This window comes from Prionailurus bengalensis, chromosome B1 (assembly GCF_016509475.1).
Source record: "Prionailurus bengalensis isolate Pbe53 chromosome B1, Fcat_Pben_1.1_paternal_pri, whole genome shotgun sequence".
In the NCBI taxonomy this organism is placed as follows: domain Eukaryota; kingdom Metazoa; phylum Chordata; class Mammalia; order Carnivora; family Felidae; genus Prionailurus; species Prionailurus bengalensis.
Window position 1 is genome coordinate 85,641,335 of NC_057344.1, and position 16,425 is coordinate 85,657,759.

Here is a 16,425-nt window from a genome sequence, read left to right on the forward strand (position 1 = left end):
AGAATTTTCCTCACCTAATCCCTCCCATCCTGATCTGTATCCATTGAGATATGTCAAGCAAAAATTCTTAGTATTTCTTAAGACCAGATCTCTGCAACACCATCTTTTTAAAATAATTTTTATGAGTTTGGGTAGAGGCATAACAACTGAAAATCATTTTGAAAGCTGTTTTTGGAGGAGATATAAATATATTCAATATCATTTCAAACAGCAGAACTAAGACCAAAGAGAAAAACCTACAAAGAGAAAGATTTTGCCCAAAGATAGCATAGTCTAACAAAGGCTGGCCAACACAGGTTGTCTTGCAAAGTAGAGAGCTCCCCATTTCTGTGTTGTTCAAATGGGGGCTGTCAGACATCTGGGGATGAGGGGCCTGGAGGGACAGAAGTCTTGCAATGATTGGATAATCAAATTAAATGATTTCACCCTAGTTTTATGATTCTAAAATTTTAATTAAGATTTGACCAACGTATGATCGATTTGCACATTAAGTAAATAGAGCATTTTTTACAGCTGGTTTTGGCTTATGTTTAACCACCATCATAACAAAAGTACCCTGTGCTTTTGTGTGTATCTCTAATAAACAATTCACCATGAGTCAGATTCTGTGCCCCCTCCCTACTCTCCTGTCATCAGTGCATTTACGAACAATGTGTGGGTCTTTGGGGGTAATTATCAGCAGTCAGCTACTTTCTATATGAGGAGTAAACAGTATATACAAGGAAAGGTAATCATCATAAATAAATATTATGTCCCCCCCAAGTATTATGTTAATATATGAATATTGTTTCTTCTGGAATTGAAACGCTATATCTAGATCTAAACAGAAACTTTGGAAAGGAAATTTTGGAAGATGTTTTCATGTTAATTGCAGAAACTATAGTAGAATATACTTTTTTTAAGTGATTCAGGAGGAAAACAGTAAAGAACTCGGTTTTCCACTGAAACAAAATATTTAGGCTGTAAACATTTCATCTCTAACTGGATGACAAACACTAAGGAGAGATCCTTTTCTCCTCATTATCAGCCCAATGCTGACTGCATGGACGACTTGCCCACTGACTTCGAGGGATCTCTGGGAGGCCCACCCACCAACCAGATCACGGGCGCAAGCGACACGACTGTAAACGAAAGTTCAGTCACTTTGGACCCTGCTGTCCGGACGGTGGGAGCCTTGCAGGTGGTCCTGGATACCGATCCTACCCCGCAGGAAGGAGAAGTCATCTTCACTACTAACAGTAAGTCCTGCTCCGTTCCAAAGTGCTGTAGTCCACAGAGCTGTTGCCACGTGGGAATTACAAAAAGACACTTTTCCTCAAGAAGGAAAAAAAAAAAAACAAGTATAATATTGCCAGGCTGAACAGTCATACCTGATAGGCCTTTAGAAGCCCAGTGCTTTCCAAAGCCAACATGGCTGACAGCAGACCTGGCTGGCCATCTGGCCTTGCCCGAACACGGACACCTCTGCATACGCGAAAGTATTGCCTGTCCTAGCCCCATGGTACCTGAAGTGGGCAGGGAGGTGGCTCTGGTCTCTGAGAGTGATGAAAAAAGCAGCTACAGGGGATGCTTAGCAAGACAGCATAGGGCACAACCCTGCTCACTCTGCGTGTGTGTGTGTGTGTGTGTGTGTGTGTGAGAGAGAGAGAGAGAGAGAGACAGAGACAGAGACAGAGAGAGAGAGACAGAGAGAGAGAGAGAGAGCCCTCCTGAGTGGCCATACGAGCTGCATGCAGGAGACTGCCCTCTCCTGTTTTGCAGGTGTCAGATGTAAATGCCATTTCCTTTAGATGGCTGCTTTTAAAGTACAACCTAATCCGCCAAACACAGTGGCATATTAAACTATCTTTGGAATTCCTTCCGTGTCTTCTGCATATACTCTAACTACTGTTCTATTTCATGGTAGTCATAAAATTATTAAAAAGCTGTGTTAGCATCAAGATCGAAGCTAAAACCTAAAGTATCTGCTCTTCAGTCTTACACAGCAGAGATAAAAGCTTCAGGAGTTCTAAGAAAATCAGCATGCTACAAATTAATGTCGGTTCAAGGTTTAAAGGGTGGGTGGATATTGAGATTTTAAAATAAGGTGTATTATCTCTCTTGGTAGAAGTAACCTATTTGCTGTAGGAAAATTGGAAATGGAGAAAAGTAGATTAAAGCCTTTTGGGATATTTCCTTTTAAGTTGGTCTCTTTTTTTTTTTTTTTTACATATTTGTGATATTTGTAGAATTTATAAAATCATTCATGCTGAAATGTAAAGAGATGCATTTTCTGATGAAGAAATTAATTTAGACCTTGTTGAAAGATTGAAACATGAAAATAATAAAAAAGAATGAAAAAATCGCTCAGTACCCCACCTAGAAATAATCACTCTTAACATTTTGGTGTATTTCCTGATAGCCTTTTATGATACAGTTGAGACAGTACCATAAGGGTTGAATGTTGGGCATTGTAACTGTAGAACTCCCAGAGGACCTCAGCAGGAAGTAATTTCAAGAGGAACTTGGTGGCAAATATCTGTCCATGCACAGTGTATTACTTTGGTGTGGATAAGAATTTTAAGTTTGAAAACCTGACCTTAGAGGCATAATGACCTTAATATTGAAACAATGATCATTAAACACTACAAGTCCTACAAGACAAATTTCCAATCCCTTTGTTTTGAAGGTCTAGGGAAGTGCTGTCCCATATTAATACAATGTAAGTCACATGTAATTTCAAGTGTTCTATAGTCACGGTAGAAAAATAGGTTAAGTTCATTTTAGTCATGTATTTTATTGAACCCAATGTACTCAATATTTTGCAGTCTTTCTTTTTGTATTAACTCCTCAAAGTCCGGTGTGTGTTTTACATTTACGGTGCATCTCGGTTTGAACCAGCCACATTTCAAGTGCTTAGGAGCCACATGTGGCTAATGGTTACTAGACTGAAGAGCACAGATCTAGAATACTAGTCATTTAGGGATAGAAGAACCTTAAAAATAATTTAAGCTTTACCGTGGTAAACGTCTCATTTTTAATTGTGGCCCAGAAGAGTAAGTGACTGATGTGGGTCAAATAATAAGTTCCCTTTTCAGAGTACAAGATTGGCCCATAATTTTTCCATTTACATCTTGGATTACCATCGGACATTTCGCTGTTCATTGTCTAGGTGAACTATATTGGAAGGCCAGATAAAATTTTGCTAGCAGTCAAAAACATTGAAGACATGAGCTTTTCTCGAGCCCATAAGAAGAACCAAATTAAGGGGTGCCTGGGTGGCTCAGTTGGTTAAGCATCTGACTCTTGATTTTGGCTCAGGTCATGATCTCATGGTCATGTGATTGAACCCTGCATCAGGCTCCACATTGAGGGTGGAGCTTGCTTGGGATTCTCTCCTTCCCTCTCTCTCTGCTCCCTCCCTGCTCTCACTCTCTCTCTCTCTAAACAAACAAACAAACAAACATTTTTTTAAAAAGAACCACCAAATCAAAAATGGATCATTTTCCTTTCCGTAAAATATTATTTAATTTTTAAGAAAAAAAGTGTCATCTGTGAGATTCCTTATTTTTAAAAGTGGATACATACTTCATACATCTCCATAAAGCCCAGATGACAAATGAGAAGGCATGGTTTGTGGGCTAAAATACATCCAAAAATGAAATACAGAATCATGGTCTGTACCCACATAATTAATAATCCCTAAACTGTTTTTGCCTAAAATAGGCTCAGAGTGTTTAGGTCATACCAGGCATTTAGTAGAAGTGTAGAAGCAGGGAGCGCCTCCTGTTCCCAACAGAAGGAAAAATGCCAGGTCATTTCAAAGCAAGATACTGGTCAATATGAGGGGAAAAGAGGCCTGAGGCCACATCTCTGTGGTTGGAAGACTTAATGGTATGGGTGAATACGGCTAGAGATCTCAGTCTCACAGTACAAACCCTGAGTTTATTCTCAAACTAGTTTTGCTGGGCCATTTATTTCTGACTAGTTTTCTTTATTGGGATTTAATAGCATATTCCAAACAGAGTCATTCTGATTAGGTATTAATTGTTTTATATCATTAACCAGCTGTAGATGCCTTAAGGAGCAAACCCTGTGCTGTATACAAGTCTGGAAATTTCCTAGTGCCCCAACTCAAATAAATAATCCATAGATGAACAAACACAAATGTCTGAATAAATGAGTGAAAAGATTCAAGTTCTCATCAACCCTGTTATAACCAACCCTAATGCTGCCTAAAAATAACATGGATGGAGAATTAAGTGTAGTTACAAATCACAAATAAATAATCCAGTGGAGGTTGGACCTAACTTTTCTTCACATCATCCTTTCCCACCTCAGATCTCTGCAGACCCAGGAAATCACTAGAAGATGAGGAAATAACAGTAGCTAACAAATACGTCACACCACCTGTGCACCACGCACCCTTTTTAGCCCTTTATATATACAGCAACCCTATGAGGTAAATATTATTTTTATTGTCATTTTACTGATCCAGAAGCGGAGGCACAGAGAGATAAAAGTAACCGACCCAGGGTCCTAACTAGTGGAAGGTGGAGGTGGAATTCAAAGGAGTCTCTAGTTCCAGACCCCCATGCTTAGCTACGCTATGGTCAGAGTGTGAACAAAGGGAGAAAATAAACACAGTCACTCTCACCCTTCTCATTTATTTATTCCTTTTCTCCATCTTGCTGAATCTCTGAAAGGCCAAAAATGTGTGTTTTCTTACGTGATCTTCATCCCTACCTCTTTTCTTCCTTTCTGGCAAATGGTGTGTGGTTCATCAAAGGCACGTCAAAGTCATGTCAGCACTCAAGGCGGGGAAAGCATAGAACAGATTGCCTTTAGAGTGAAGAGGGAAAAATCTGGCATTAAAGGATCATCTCCAGTTCTCAGGAAAGGCAAAAAAGAGAAGCATTTACACAGCAAAGGAAACCCAGACTCTCTGCAAGTCTGACATTTGGGAGGAAGATGTTCCCATGTGCATTATCTTGAATGTTTCTGACATTCTGCCTTTTAGAACCTCAAATGGCAGTCCCAAACCACAGTGTTTCTCCTGCACCTTAGTGCAAGGGGTCACTTTCTGAATGCTCTGATGTCACTCACCAGTCTTTGTCTGCACCCAAAACAGACATTGCCTTCTGACTCCCCAGGCTGCAAGTTTGGGGATTTGCTTCAGCAAGGAAAAAAAGTTCCTGAGGATCAAAGGAAAACAAAGCTAAACAAACAGCAATGTGTGTTTGCATTCCCCAGAGAGGAGCGAGAGAAAGACACAAAAGATTCTGTTACTCCTCTGCAGAAACATTCAGGACCACTTGACATCTTCTTAGGAGGGTCTGAAACCTTCCCTTAATTTTTAGAGAAGCTGTCCATTTCCCTTCTCAAATCACAACACGACACAAGCCCTCTAGGACTCTAGGTCATTACCCACTTTGCCACTCCTCCTACCTCCAACTAGAAAAAGTCAGCATTCAGCCCCTGGGGTGAAGAGTGGAGGGTGGGAGGGGTGAGGGAGCTGGGACCTAGAAAGAGACATGAAAATGGACAAAAATCAAGACATCCCAAAGCTGCTCCTGTACCTTGTGAGCACATGCCAGAATATGTTTGGCCAGGAGACCTGGTCTTCCGACTTTACAGAAGGAAGCATGAGTTATTATGTACCCGGCTAGTTGAAATGAACTGCGGTATGGGATTCCTCTGGGAAACTTCCTTTGCTAACTTTCTATCAACTCAGATCCTTGGGGTAAACAGAATGTATCTAATGTATTCAGCAAACATGATTTGTGATGTGTTAAAAATGCATCTTTATTTTTGCTTCACTGCCATTTCATATAATATTCTCCTACCTTGGATGAAAACTCCAGCAGGCCTAGGAATTTTCTGCTCACTTTTAGGTCACTGACACTTCTAAAAGTCCCTTCAGGTCCCAGATACAGACAAATTTTTGTGCAGGGCCCTTTTCCTGGTAATTGCCATGACTCAGGGCAGGAGGACCTCTTGCTTATTCTCAAGGCTTCCCACAGCCCCCATGTATCCAGCAGTCTGTTTGCAGCCTCAGTCTGCGGAAGTGCCCTTACCCCCCAGGCCTTTTCAGCTAGGTCCCCAGTCCTGCTCTTTCTCCCATGGGGTCATCTCTAGGACACTCACACATCACCTGCCCTGACAGTCCTCTCCAGACCAGCAGCTGTGTCTGACCTCTGACCTCATGCAAGCCATCCGCCTCCTCTATCTACACTCCAAGCAGGAAAGAGACCCGAGTCCATAGTCTTCTTTAGGTTTTCATAGGCTTAAGTCAGTTCTCTTTGAGTCCCACCTACAAGAACATATTTCAGAATCCCCTGCGTGGTTCCCTTACAGTAACCCCTCACTGGGCTTGGTTGTGGGAGGTAGCCCTTCCCCACCCTTTTGCAAGAGGAGTGGCATTAAACATGACAATACTCTCTCCTCAGACAGTCTCTTTACAGGTTCTTTACCTTCCTCTCCTTCTGTCTCCTCTTTATTATCTCAAAGTGGGTGATGGGGTCAAGAATCATAGAACAGGTTCAGCAATCCCTATCAAAATAACACCAGCATTCTTCACAGAGCTAGAACAAACAATCCTGAAATTTGTATGGAACCAGAAAAGACCCCTAATAACCAAAGCAATCTTGAAAAAGAAAACCAAAGCTGGAGGCATCACAATCCCAGACTTCAAGCTGTATTACAAAGCTGTCATCATCAAGACAGTATGGTACTGGCACAAATACAGACATAGAGAACCCAGATCGATGGAACAGAATAGAGAACCCAGAAGTGGACCCACAAACGTATGGCCAACTAATCTTTGACAAAGCAGGAAAGAATATCCAATGGAATAAAGGCAGTCTCTTCAGCAAATGGTGCTGGGAAAACTGGACAGTGACATGCAGAAGAATGAACCTGGACCACTTTTTACACCATACACAAAAATAAACTGAAAATGGATGAAAGACCTAAATGTAAGACAGGAAGCCATCAAAATCCTAGAGGAGAAAGCAGGCAAAACCCTCTTTGATTTTGGCCTCAACAACTTCTTACTCAACACGTCTCCAGAGGCAAGGGAAACAAAAGCAAAAATGAACTATTGGGACCTCATCAAGTTTCTGCACAGAGGAGACAATCAGCAAAACTAAAAGGCAACCAACGGAATGGGAGAAGATATTTGCAAACGACATATCAGATAAAGGGTTAGTATCCAAAATCTATAAAGAACTTACCAAACTCAACACCCAAAAAATAAATAATCCAGTGAAGAAATGTGCAAAAGACACGAATAGATACTTCTCCAAAGAAGACATCCAGATGGCCAACTGACACATGAAAAAACACTCAACATCATTCATCATCAGGGAAATACAAATCAAAACCACAATGAGATACCACCTTACACCTGTCACAATGGCTAACATTAGCAACTCAGGCAACAACAGATGTTGGCGAGGATGCAGAGGAAGAGGATCTCTTTTGCACTGCTGGTGGGAATGCAAATGATGCAACCACTCTGGAACACAGTATGGAGGTTCCTCAAAAAATTAAAAATAGAACTACCCTATGACCCAGCAATTGCACTACTAGGTATTTATCCAAGGGATAGAGGTGTGCTGTTTCAAAGGGGCACATGTACCCCCATGTTTATAGCAGCACTATCAACAATAGCCAAAGTATGGAAAGAACCCAAATGTCCATCGGTGGATGAATGGATAAAGAAGACGTGGTGTATATATACAATGGAGTATTACTCAGCAATCAAAAAGAATGAAATCTTGCCATTTGCAACTACATGGATGGAATTGGAAGGTATTATACTAAGCAAAATTAGTCAGAGAAAGACAAATATCATATGATTTCACTCATATGAGGGATTTAAGATACAAAACAGATGAACATAAGGGAAGGGAAGCAAAAATAATATAAAAACAGGGAGGGAGACAAAAGATAAGAGACTCTTAAATATAGTGAACAAACAGAGGGTTGCTAGAGGGATTGTGGGAAGGGGGATGGGATAAATGGGTAAGGGGCATTAAGGAATCTACTCTTGAAATCATTTTTGCACTATATGCTAACTAACTTGGATATAAATTTAAAAATTAATTAATAAAAAGAATCATAGAACAGGTTCCCCTTCATATCCATTGTACATCCAGTGGTAGGTGGGGAGCAAAGGGGTGGGTAGAGGTGGGAGAGGGCTTTCTCCCATCTTTGCTGTCCACACCTCTTCAGTAGAAGCAGGCAGGAAGAGTCCCATGACAGTACAAATGAATTAGTTCCCAAACCTCCTAATGATCTTCACTGGAGAACCACATTCTTAGCTCAAAGAGTACCAAACTATGGTCTCTTTTGAAAGAACCTAGACACTTTCTCTCTCTCTCTCTCTCTCTCTCTCTCTCTCTCTCAAAAAAAAAATGAATGAACATTAAAGGTTTGTTGTGTTGTTTTTTTTTTTAAAGGGGCGCCTGGGTGGCTCAGTCGGTTAAGCATCCAACTTTGGCTCAGGTCATGATCTTCCAGTTTGTGGGTTCAAGCCTTGTGTTGGATTCTGTGCTGACAGCTCAGAGCCTGGAGCCTGCTTCAGATTTTGTGTCTCCCTCTCCCTCTGTCCCTCCCCTGCTTGCTCTCTCTCTCTCCCCACCCCTCAAAAAAATGAATAAACATTTAAAAAAATTTTCTAAAAGACAGAACCTAGAAACAGGTCAGCCTTTTTTGGGAAAAAAATATGCTCATACTCTTCAAAATGCATTCATGAGACAAAAGTAATTTGCTAAATCCCAGCTGAAACTGCAGTCTGGGGTGGGGGCGGGGGGAAGAAGCCATTTGTAGAAAAAAAGCCATTAACAGCTACCACTGCAATCACCAGGAGCTCTCTAGGGACACATACTCCATCCTAATTATGGAAAAGAAAACTTCCAAAAAGTTCATTCAGAGACTTGTGTAGAGTCTCTGGAATGATTAGCTTTCTCTGATTTGAGGAACTCAGGATCAACCTCTCTGAGGGTTCTTCATTCCTCAAGCTATATTCTGTTAATATTAGGCCAGAAGTGAAATTCATTCATTTTTTAAAGTTCTTTGTCTACTATTTAGGGAGTAGTTGACGAAGCACTCAGGACATCTGTATTCAGAAGTTTTAAATGCCCCTAGCCTTGCTCTGACCACAGCGTGAATGTGAAAACAAGACAGAATGTACATTCAAGACTTTTCCAGGGAACCAATTTTGAACCTCTGAGTCAAGACAACTGAGAGAAAAAGGGAAGGTTGGCATGAGCACCACATTTCTGTTTCAGATGTGCAACTACGCTCTGCTATATTTGCAAAGCAGCAATTTCCAGGTTTTATGTGACGGCAAAATATACTGGTGCATCCAGAAATAAACACATCTAGCTAAAGTATTCCAGGGTTTATGAGAGAGGACAAGAGTGAGTAGCCACGTCTGCTTTTTTGACTTGCATCAAAGCCTGGAATGGCAAAGAAGCTATGGATAAATATGCTGGCTGGAATCAGCAATGAAAATGATCTCCCTTGGTGGCCATAAGATTCACATTAGCCCTGGAAAGATGACTGCTTTGATTTATGAGGATATTCCATTGTGGCAGACAGCAGAATCAGCCAACCGTTTAAGAGTTTAGACCCACTGTCATCTCTCCTTCAGGAAATAGTTAAGCCACAGTGGACTACTTCTATACAGAATAAAGCATTTGTAGATTACAACACTGTTCCCCGCAGTCATCACCGTGTCTCATCATGTGCCAGGTCTCTGGAGCAACATCACCCCCTTGTTTCTGAATCGTCCAGCTCACCAGCTCAACAACAGCTTCAGCAGAGAGACAGCTGTTCTGAAGAGGAAAGATCTTTGTGATAAGCACAAGCCTTGATCACCAAGTGACCCAGATGGCAACTGTCCAGTCCACAAGCCACCAGATTTTCCGCGATAACATTTCTCCTTGATTAAAAACATTCGCCAATCCAAGAAAGCCCACTCAGGGCCAGGCTCCCAGGGTTTTTCTGTCTTGTGCATCTGGTGCCTCTGACAGGGAGTATGGAGGACCTGTAGGTTTACAAACGGCCTGTGAGAGAATTAATCCATTGAGACCACAGATATATTGCCCCTTGGAGTACTCAGCCTAGGCATGACACACACCGTCCACTCAGAAGAAACTTGTCTTCTGGAAATGAAGTAACTCAGCCAGCAGACCAAATCTATCCATTTCTGGGAGATTGCCTCAGATGCTCTAAGTTACTCATTGAGAACACCACTTCCAGTTTGATTAATTTCCCCCAATGCGGTCCGGCTTTGGGGAAGTGTTGCAGCTTAACAGCTGTTCCAAGAGTGTGCTGGGGAAAGGGCTGTTGAGCAGACCTGCATTTTGCCAGACACTGTCACACTGAACGTGGATCTCAGCAAGATGTGGCAGCCGATGGCAGGAAACGCAATTGATAGGTCAGCACTTTTTCAATATTTGAGTACCATGAAGGGCAAATAAAAGAACATTTCTCTTTGCATTTCAATTCTAAAGCATATCATGAGGAAATTCCATTATTCCGAGATTAAGAAAGCAGGAACAGCTGAAAATGCCTTTTGGATGACATAAGAATTGGCTCTGAAAGTTGAGAGTCTCAGAGTTCTGTAAATCAAAATATTTCAGAAATGAAATTCAGTGGTTCAGGGGGAAAATCAGTAATTACCAGGACATTAGTGGAGTTACGTGAGGTAGGATGATATATGGGAAACACCACTAGCTTGAGGCAGGATATTCGGGCATTAGTCCTGATTTGGCCTCCAATTAACTGTGTCACCTTGGGCAAGTCACTTAGTCTCTCAGCACTTTCATTGACAATTGAGGAAACGTGCTTGTACTAGCAGATGATTGCTAGGATCCTTTCCGGTTCCATAACTCTATGATTAAAGCTATACCCCCTCCTGCTACCCTTCCAAGTCTTACTAAGAAAAGCTCAGTCAAGATCTTGCTTTCTTACTTACAAGCTCTTCTTGCTACCCTCCTCCTTCCAGCACCACGGTGTCCCCCTAGCTCTCTCCCCTCTGCCATATTTCCTGAGACTGTAGAGGGTCTTATGAAATGCAACAGCTCCCCATCTTGGAATCAGATGAGCATTTGGGAAGATGGTGAGTGTAGACAGCTGGAAAAACACTGCCAGAGCCCAGGTGCCCCCAGGAACCTTCTACACAGTGCACCCTGGACTCAGAACGTGACAATTGTCTGCTCACAGAGCTCTTAAGCACTACTCACCTGGTTGTTTAACAGCCTTTTGTGGTGATTTTTAAAACGATAGTTATGATGGCACGTCATGTAAGCCAAAATATTATGCGAAGCTCTTCATTCTGCTTTAATATTGATGCTAGGCAATGAGAAGCAATACTTCGAAAAACACATTGTGTTTCTTCAATTGATAGATGTAGGTATGAAGTCTATATTTATGTATTTATGTGTATATGAATATACAGTTTGGTGTTTAATTCCAATCACTGTATGATTTTTAAATAATTATAATGCTTTTTATTTTTACAATAGATACCACATGCATCATTTTCTCTTCTCAGTGAGGTAGTAAAAAAAAAAAAAACCCTGTGACATCCTTTAGAAGTGTTATCATGTCCACTTAACAAACAAGTGAACGTGCTGAGACACAAGTACTACATTCAGAGTTGTTGGTTCCAAATCAAGAAAGAAAATCTCCCTCAATGGACCCCCATTCCAGGATACACTACGCTGTGTGACTCCTTTCATGTATCCATCATGTAATTTTAAAGGAAATAACTGATGATCGCCTAAGAATAGCTCCATTTTATCTAAATATTTTAAAACTTGACTCTATTTTATTTGTTATTAAAATATTTAGGTGCCAGATATTTTTATTAAGTGTAATTGGTTAACAGGCTGAATGCTAAAAATTAGATTTACCTCTCTATAACTATGAAATTATGAGGCAGAAAAATGTTTTGCAAAGAACCCTTAATTTAATAATTGATGTTATTCTGTTATTAAAGCAATAGGAGTAAGAAAGCATAAGATCCTCTTTCAAGGAGTTGAGGCCTGCTGTCTCCTGACAGAAAAGAACTCCTTGAATTCAGTGATTGGCCTTCTTCCTAAGGTCTCAAAGCATAATTCACCCACAGTATCCTGTTCTGCCTTCATAACATTCTTGTGCAGCAGAGGCAAGCAGTAATAGCTATCCCAAAAGGAAGAATTTAAATAGAGGAGCTAAATCGAGTCCCTGCCCTGGCCAAATTGTCTTTCTAATACTGAACCACAGAATTAAAACTGGTTCATTGCAGAGAAATGCCAGGAAAGCGCCCTTGTTCCAAACTAACAGTACATAGTTAAAAATCTAGTTAAAACATGCCCATAGGAAGTGGTTGAAAACTCAAGGGCATCAGGACTCGTCTTCTTGGTAAAGGAACCATCTGGAGTCAACCCAGGATTTCTGGCTACACATGGAAGATTGAACCCACAGGTTTATCTCTGCTACCTAACAAAGTCCCACCAAAGGGTTTATAAAAGATATAAGCCCACATGGGCACTAAGAATGGAGAAAAGATTACAACAGACAACAGGTCAACAAATTCTTGGTGACAAGTGAGTGGAAATTCACCTGGCAAAGTGGAGAAAGACGGAATCGAAGTGCCTCCTAAGGAAGACGCTGATAAGAAACAAGCAGTTGAGCACTCAGAACCCTGGGGAGGCTCAAGATGTAGGGCACCAGATGCCCAGGAAGATCGGGGTAAGGAGTGGTGCTCAAAAGAAGATCTGGTGATTGACTATGTATAGAACATTTAGGCCCCCGGATTTCCCCCCCATCCTGAGCCATCTACTGGTGGTCTTAGCCCCATAATAAGGTCCCTTTGCCATTGGCAAGCCCATCCATGCATGCTCAATCAGAGTGCCTCCTTGGTAAGTATGAATGGAGAGCAAGGATTGCTAGACAATTATGAGAATCTAAGAGACAGAGACCACAAGTAAAAACAAAAAGAAATTCCAGGGAAACCAAGATAACTCAGAGCACAGAATTCTGTAGGCTATCATTTGTGTCCTCACAGAGGAGATAATATTGCAACAGATACTGTTGAAACAGATACTGTGAGAAATAGGAATTTTCAGAGAAAGAGAAGAACTGCCAGATATTAAAAAATATAGCAGAGTGACAATTCCCAGAGAATGATTAAAAGATGAAGTGCTATTTGTCTTGTTAAACTATGTTCTTGGACTGAAAAAAAAATGATTTAAAAATTAAATTTAGGGGTGCCTGGGTGGCTCAGTCGGTTAAGCGTCTGACTTCAGCTCAGGTCATGATCTCCCAGTTTGTGAGTTCGAGCCCTGCTTTGGGCTCTGCACTGACAGTGTGGAGCCTGGAGCCTGTTTTGGATTCTGCATCTCCTTCTCTCTCTGCCCCCGCCCCTCTGTCTCTCTCTCTCAAAAATAAATAACATAAAAAATTTTTTAAATAAATAAAAATTAAAGTTAAAAGTAAGACAAAACAAAAAGCATCCGTTGACATTGAAGACTGAAATCACTAATTCCACATACATTGTGTATTAGCATCCCCCCTGCCCAAAATGCATTTTCTACCACAATGGAAAGTATGGCCTTGCATGGCATCCTTTGCTTCAGCTAATGTGTATGGTACCAAACTGTTAAGAGGGTTTTCTTTTTGCATGCTACATTTGTGCTGTATCTGCAATATACGAGTGTATAAGTGTATCACGTAAATTAATGACTGCAGTTTTTACAATGACATGACTTCCTAGTGCTCAAGCCAGTATATTGGGATTACCTGTATTCTTTACACTCTATTTCCCTCTGTAGTGAGACAATCACCAAATGTTCAGTCTGCTTTTTAAATATCTCCCTGTGCCATTTCCCTCCACCACTACTGTAACTCAAGACCTTATTGTCTCTTACCTTGATTTTCTCCCTGGCTGCCGTTTCACTCCCTGTTTCTAGTCTCAACATCCACCAGTGTGTCCTCCTCCTGCTTCCTGGATCGTCCTCTACAGAAATCTGATCTCGTCACTGTTTTGCTGCAAACATTTTTATCACCTATGGGTTAAAATCTCCAGCTGGCTAATCTAAACAAATCATTAAGCATTTGGCAGCAGCATACTTCTTTCTGGCTTTTAACCACTCCCATCAGGTACTTTACACAGAGCATTTCCAAGCCGCTTGTGGTTCTAGACACACTGCCCCCGACGTTGCTTCCTCACCTACCGAGTCCTGTGTATCCTCAGGAACACCTCATCTGCTGTATTCTCTGAGATGCCTTCTCCGCTATGCCAAGCAGAATGTGGTGCTTGTTTTAGAATTATCTTCTTCCAAACAGTTCTGTCTGTTACACTTCCTTAAGAAAGTGTCTGTCACCCTCACCCCACTGAATTTATAGGACCTTAAAGGGTTTGGACTGTGGCTTTTCATGTTCATGTTCCAAAGTCCAGCACAGTTTGTGGCATAAAGTTAGACTCCACAAGCATTAGTTGAAGGAATGAATGAATACGCTGAAGAACTTTTAAAGAATCAATAGCAATAGTCAGGAGACTGCATTGTGATATCCTTTCGTATTTTGTCTGCTAACAAGAAGAAAATATGTGTATTCTTCCACGGATCTCCAAGATGGACCCAAGCACCAGCAAGGTGAGCCTCCCTGTAGCTCATTCCTCTGGGATGACTCTGTGACCCTACAGAAGCACAAATGCCAAACTGGTCCCCCGCCACGAGGAAGGAGGGAGACTCATGCCTCGTGGAAATGGATTGATGATTTATTATTTATCATTATTGACATTGGACTGCACAGCAGAAATGGGGATTAAAGGCAACAGAGAGACAAAGAGGCAGAAACAGCAGCAAAGGGAAGTGTGATGGAGAAAATCTCCAGCGCCTGTCCACGCAGTACTTTCTGCAGATGCCTGGAGATGACACAAAACCAAATGCCCAGAAACCAGCGCCGCTTCAAGGAAGCACTTCACTTTTTGTTTGATACCATTGGCGCTACTCTTACTATTTTAGATTGACCCACGTTGAGTGATAATATTGACCTACAAGGGATAATATGGGCTCTGGGAAACCAGATGGCTTTGGCATCAGGCACATCAGGCTCAAATCCTGGCTGCCCACCGAAGTGCTAGCTGTGGCAAACTCATGTAACATCCCTGGGCCTCAGTTTCCTCATCTTTAAAATTGTTCAAACAAAATCCACCCCACAGGTTTCTTGTGAGGGTGAAATGAATCTAGGTACATGCAACTCCTGATTCAGTGCCTGACTGTCAGTGAGCCACAAATGTGACCTCTCCCCACCGCATACCACCTCTCCAGGAGAGCACACATTGGGCAGACATATCGCAAGAACCTGATGGTGCAACTGAAATGTCTTAATATTATAAAAATATCTACAATGCACCTTTCTCAGATAGACCCCAAGGCCTGATAGCTCTAGGTTGTAGCCTAAACCAATCGCCTATGGAGATGAAAACTGAATTACTCTACTTCCTGAGCCAGAACTGCATGCTCCCTTGTAGTTCTCTTTTTGCTAATTGATCATCTGAGTACTACTGAGTTATAAACTGCATTCTTTATTACCATGATCTCATACAAAACACTGACTGCCCTTCTAGCACCATTTGCAGAGAAACCACTCAGGTTATCAGGATCATCACTAGACAGCCCATCAATCAATCAACAATCCATTAGTGTCAGTTCCTAGAAAGTCATAATTATGTCTTTCTGCACACGGCTCTGTATTGTATTCAACAGCCTGCAGCCCTACAAACAACCTTAGAGAGTGTCTTCAGCATGCAGACATGCGGATAGATGATCTGTGGATAAGCTAGTAATTTCAGATTTGCTAAGTCAGGGAACAGCTTAGAACAAAAAATTTGAAAGTGCCCGTTCTACAGACCTCTGAGATTTCAGCAAATGGGTGCCACACCCCCACATACCCCCACATAGAAAATCCACTGACAGACCTTTAAAATCCAGAAATCTCTAGCTCACTGGCTTTTTCCGGGGTGGTCCTCACTGTGCTCCCTCCCTTTGGGAGAAATTTGCAGGGAAATTTCTTTCTTCTTCTGAAGAAAGTGTATTGTGGCTAAGTGAGTTAGCCAAATTCTCCTCCCCTTCTGTGTCATGATCAGCTAGGTCACATTCCACTTGGTCTGGTTAAGTCACTGTGCCAGGATAGTGGGAAGACCATCCATCCTCCTCACTCCAGAGGCTTCCCATAGAGCACACACCAAGGTGGGAATCAAGCAAGGTTTCCTGCACACACACCCCTGCACACATGTACACACATCCACCTGTGCACACGCACTCATGCACCACCACCACCAAATCCCTAGGGCCTTGGCTCATCATCCAAAACCATTAAGGAATAGATGCCTAGGAATTCCCAGGAATTACTGTGGGCAGAGGTAGCAAACTGTTGTCACAT

At 41.7% G+C, this 16,425-nt stretch overlaps 1 protein-coding gene across 1 annotated transcript in view; it reads left to right on the forward strand.

Annotated features, from left to right (window-relative positions):
* Positions 1-16,425, forward strand: part of RNF150 (ring finger protein 150) — a 259,844-nt gene that overhangs the window by 211,830 nt on the left and 31,589 nt on the right. The window contains exon 6 of the mRNA XM_043568282.1: positions 1,028-1,238. Coding sequence (XP_043424217.1) covers positions 1,028-1,238 — 211 coding nt within the window. The remainder of the gene's footprint in view (positions 1-1,027; positions 1,239-16,425) is intronic.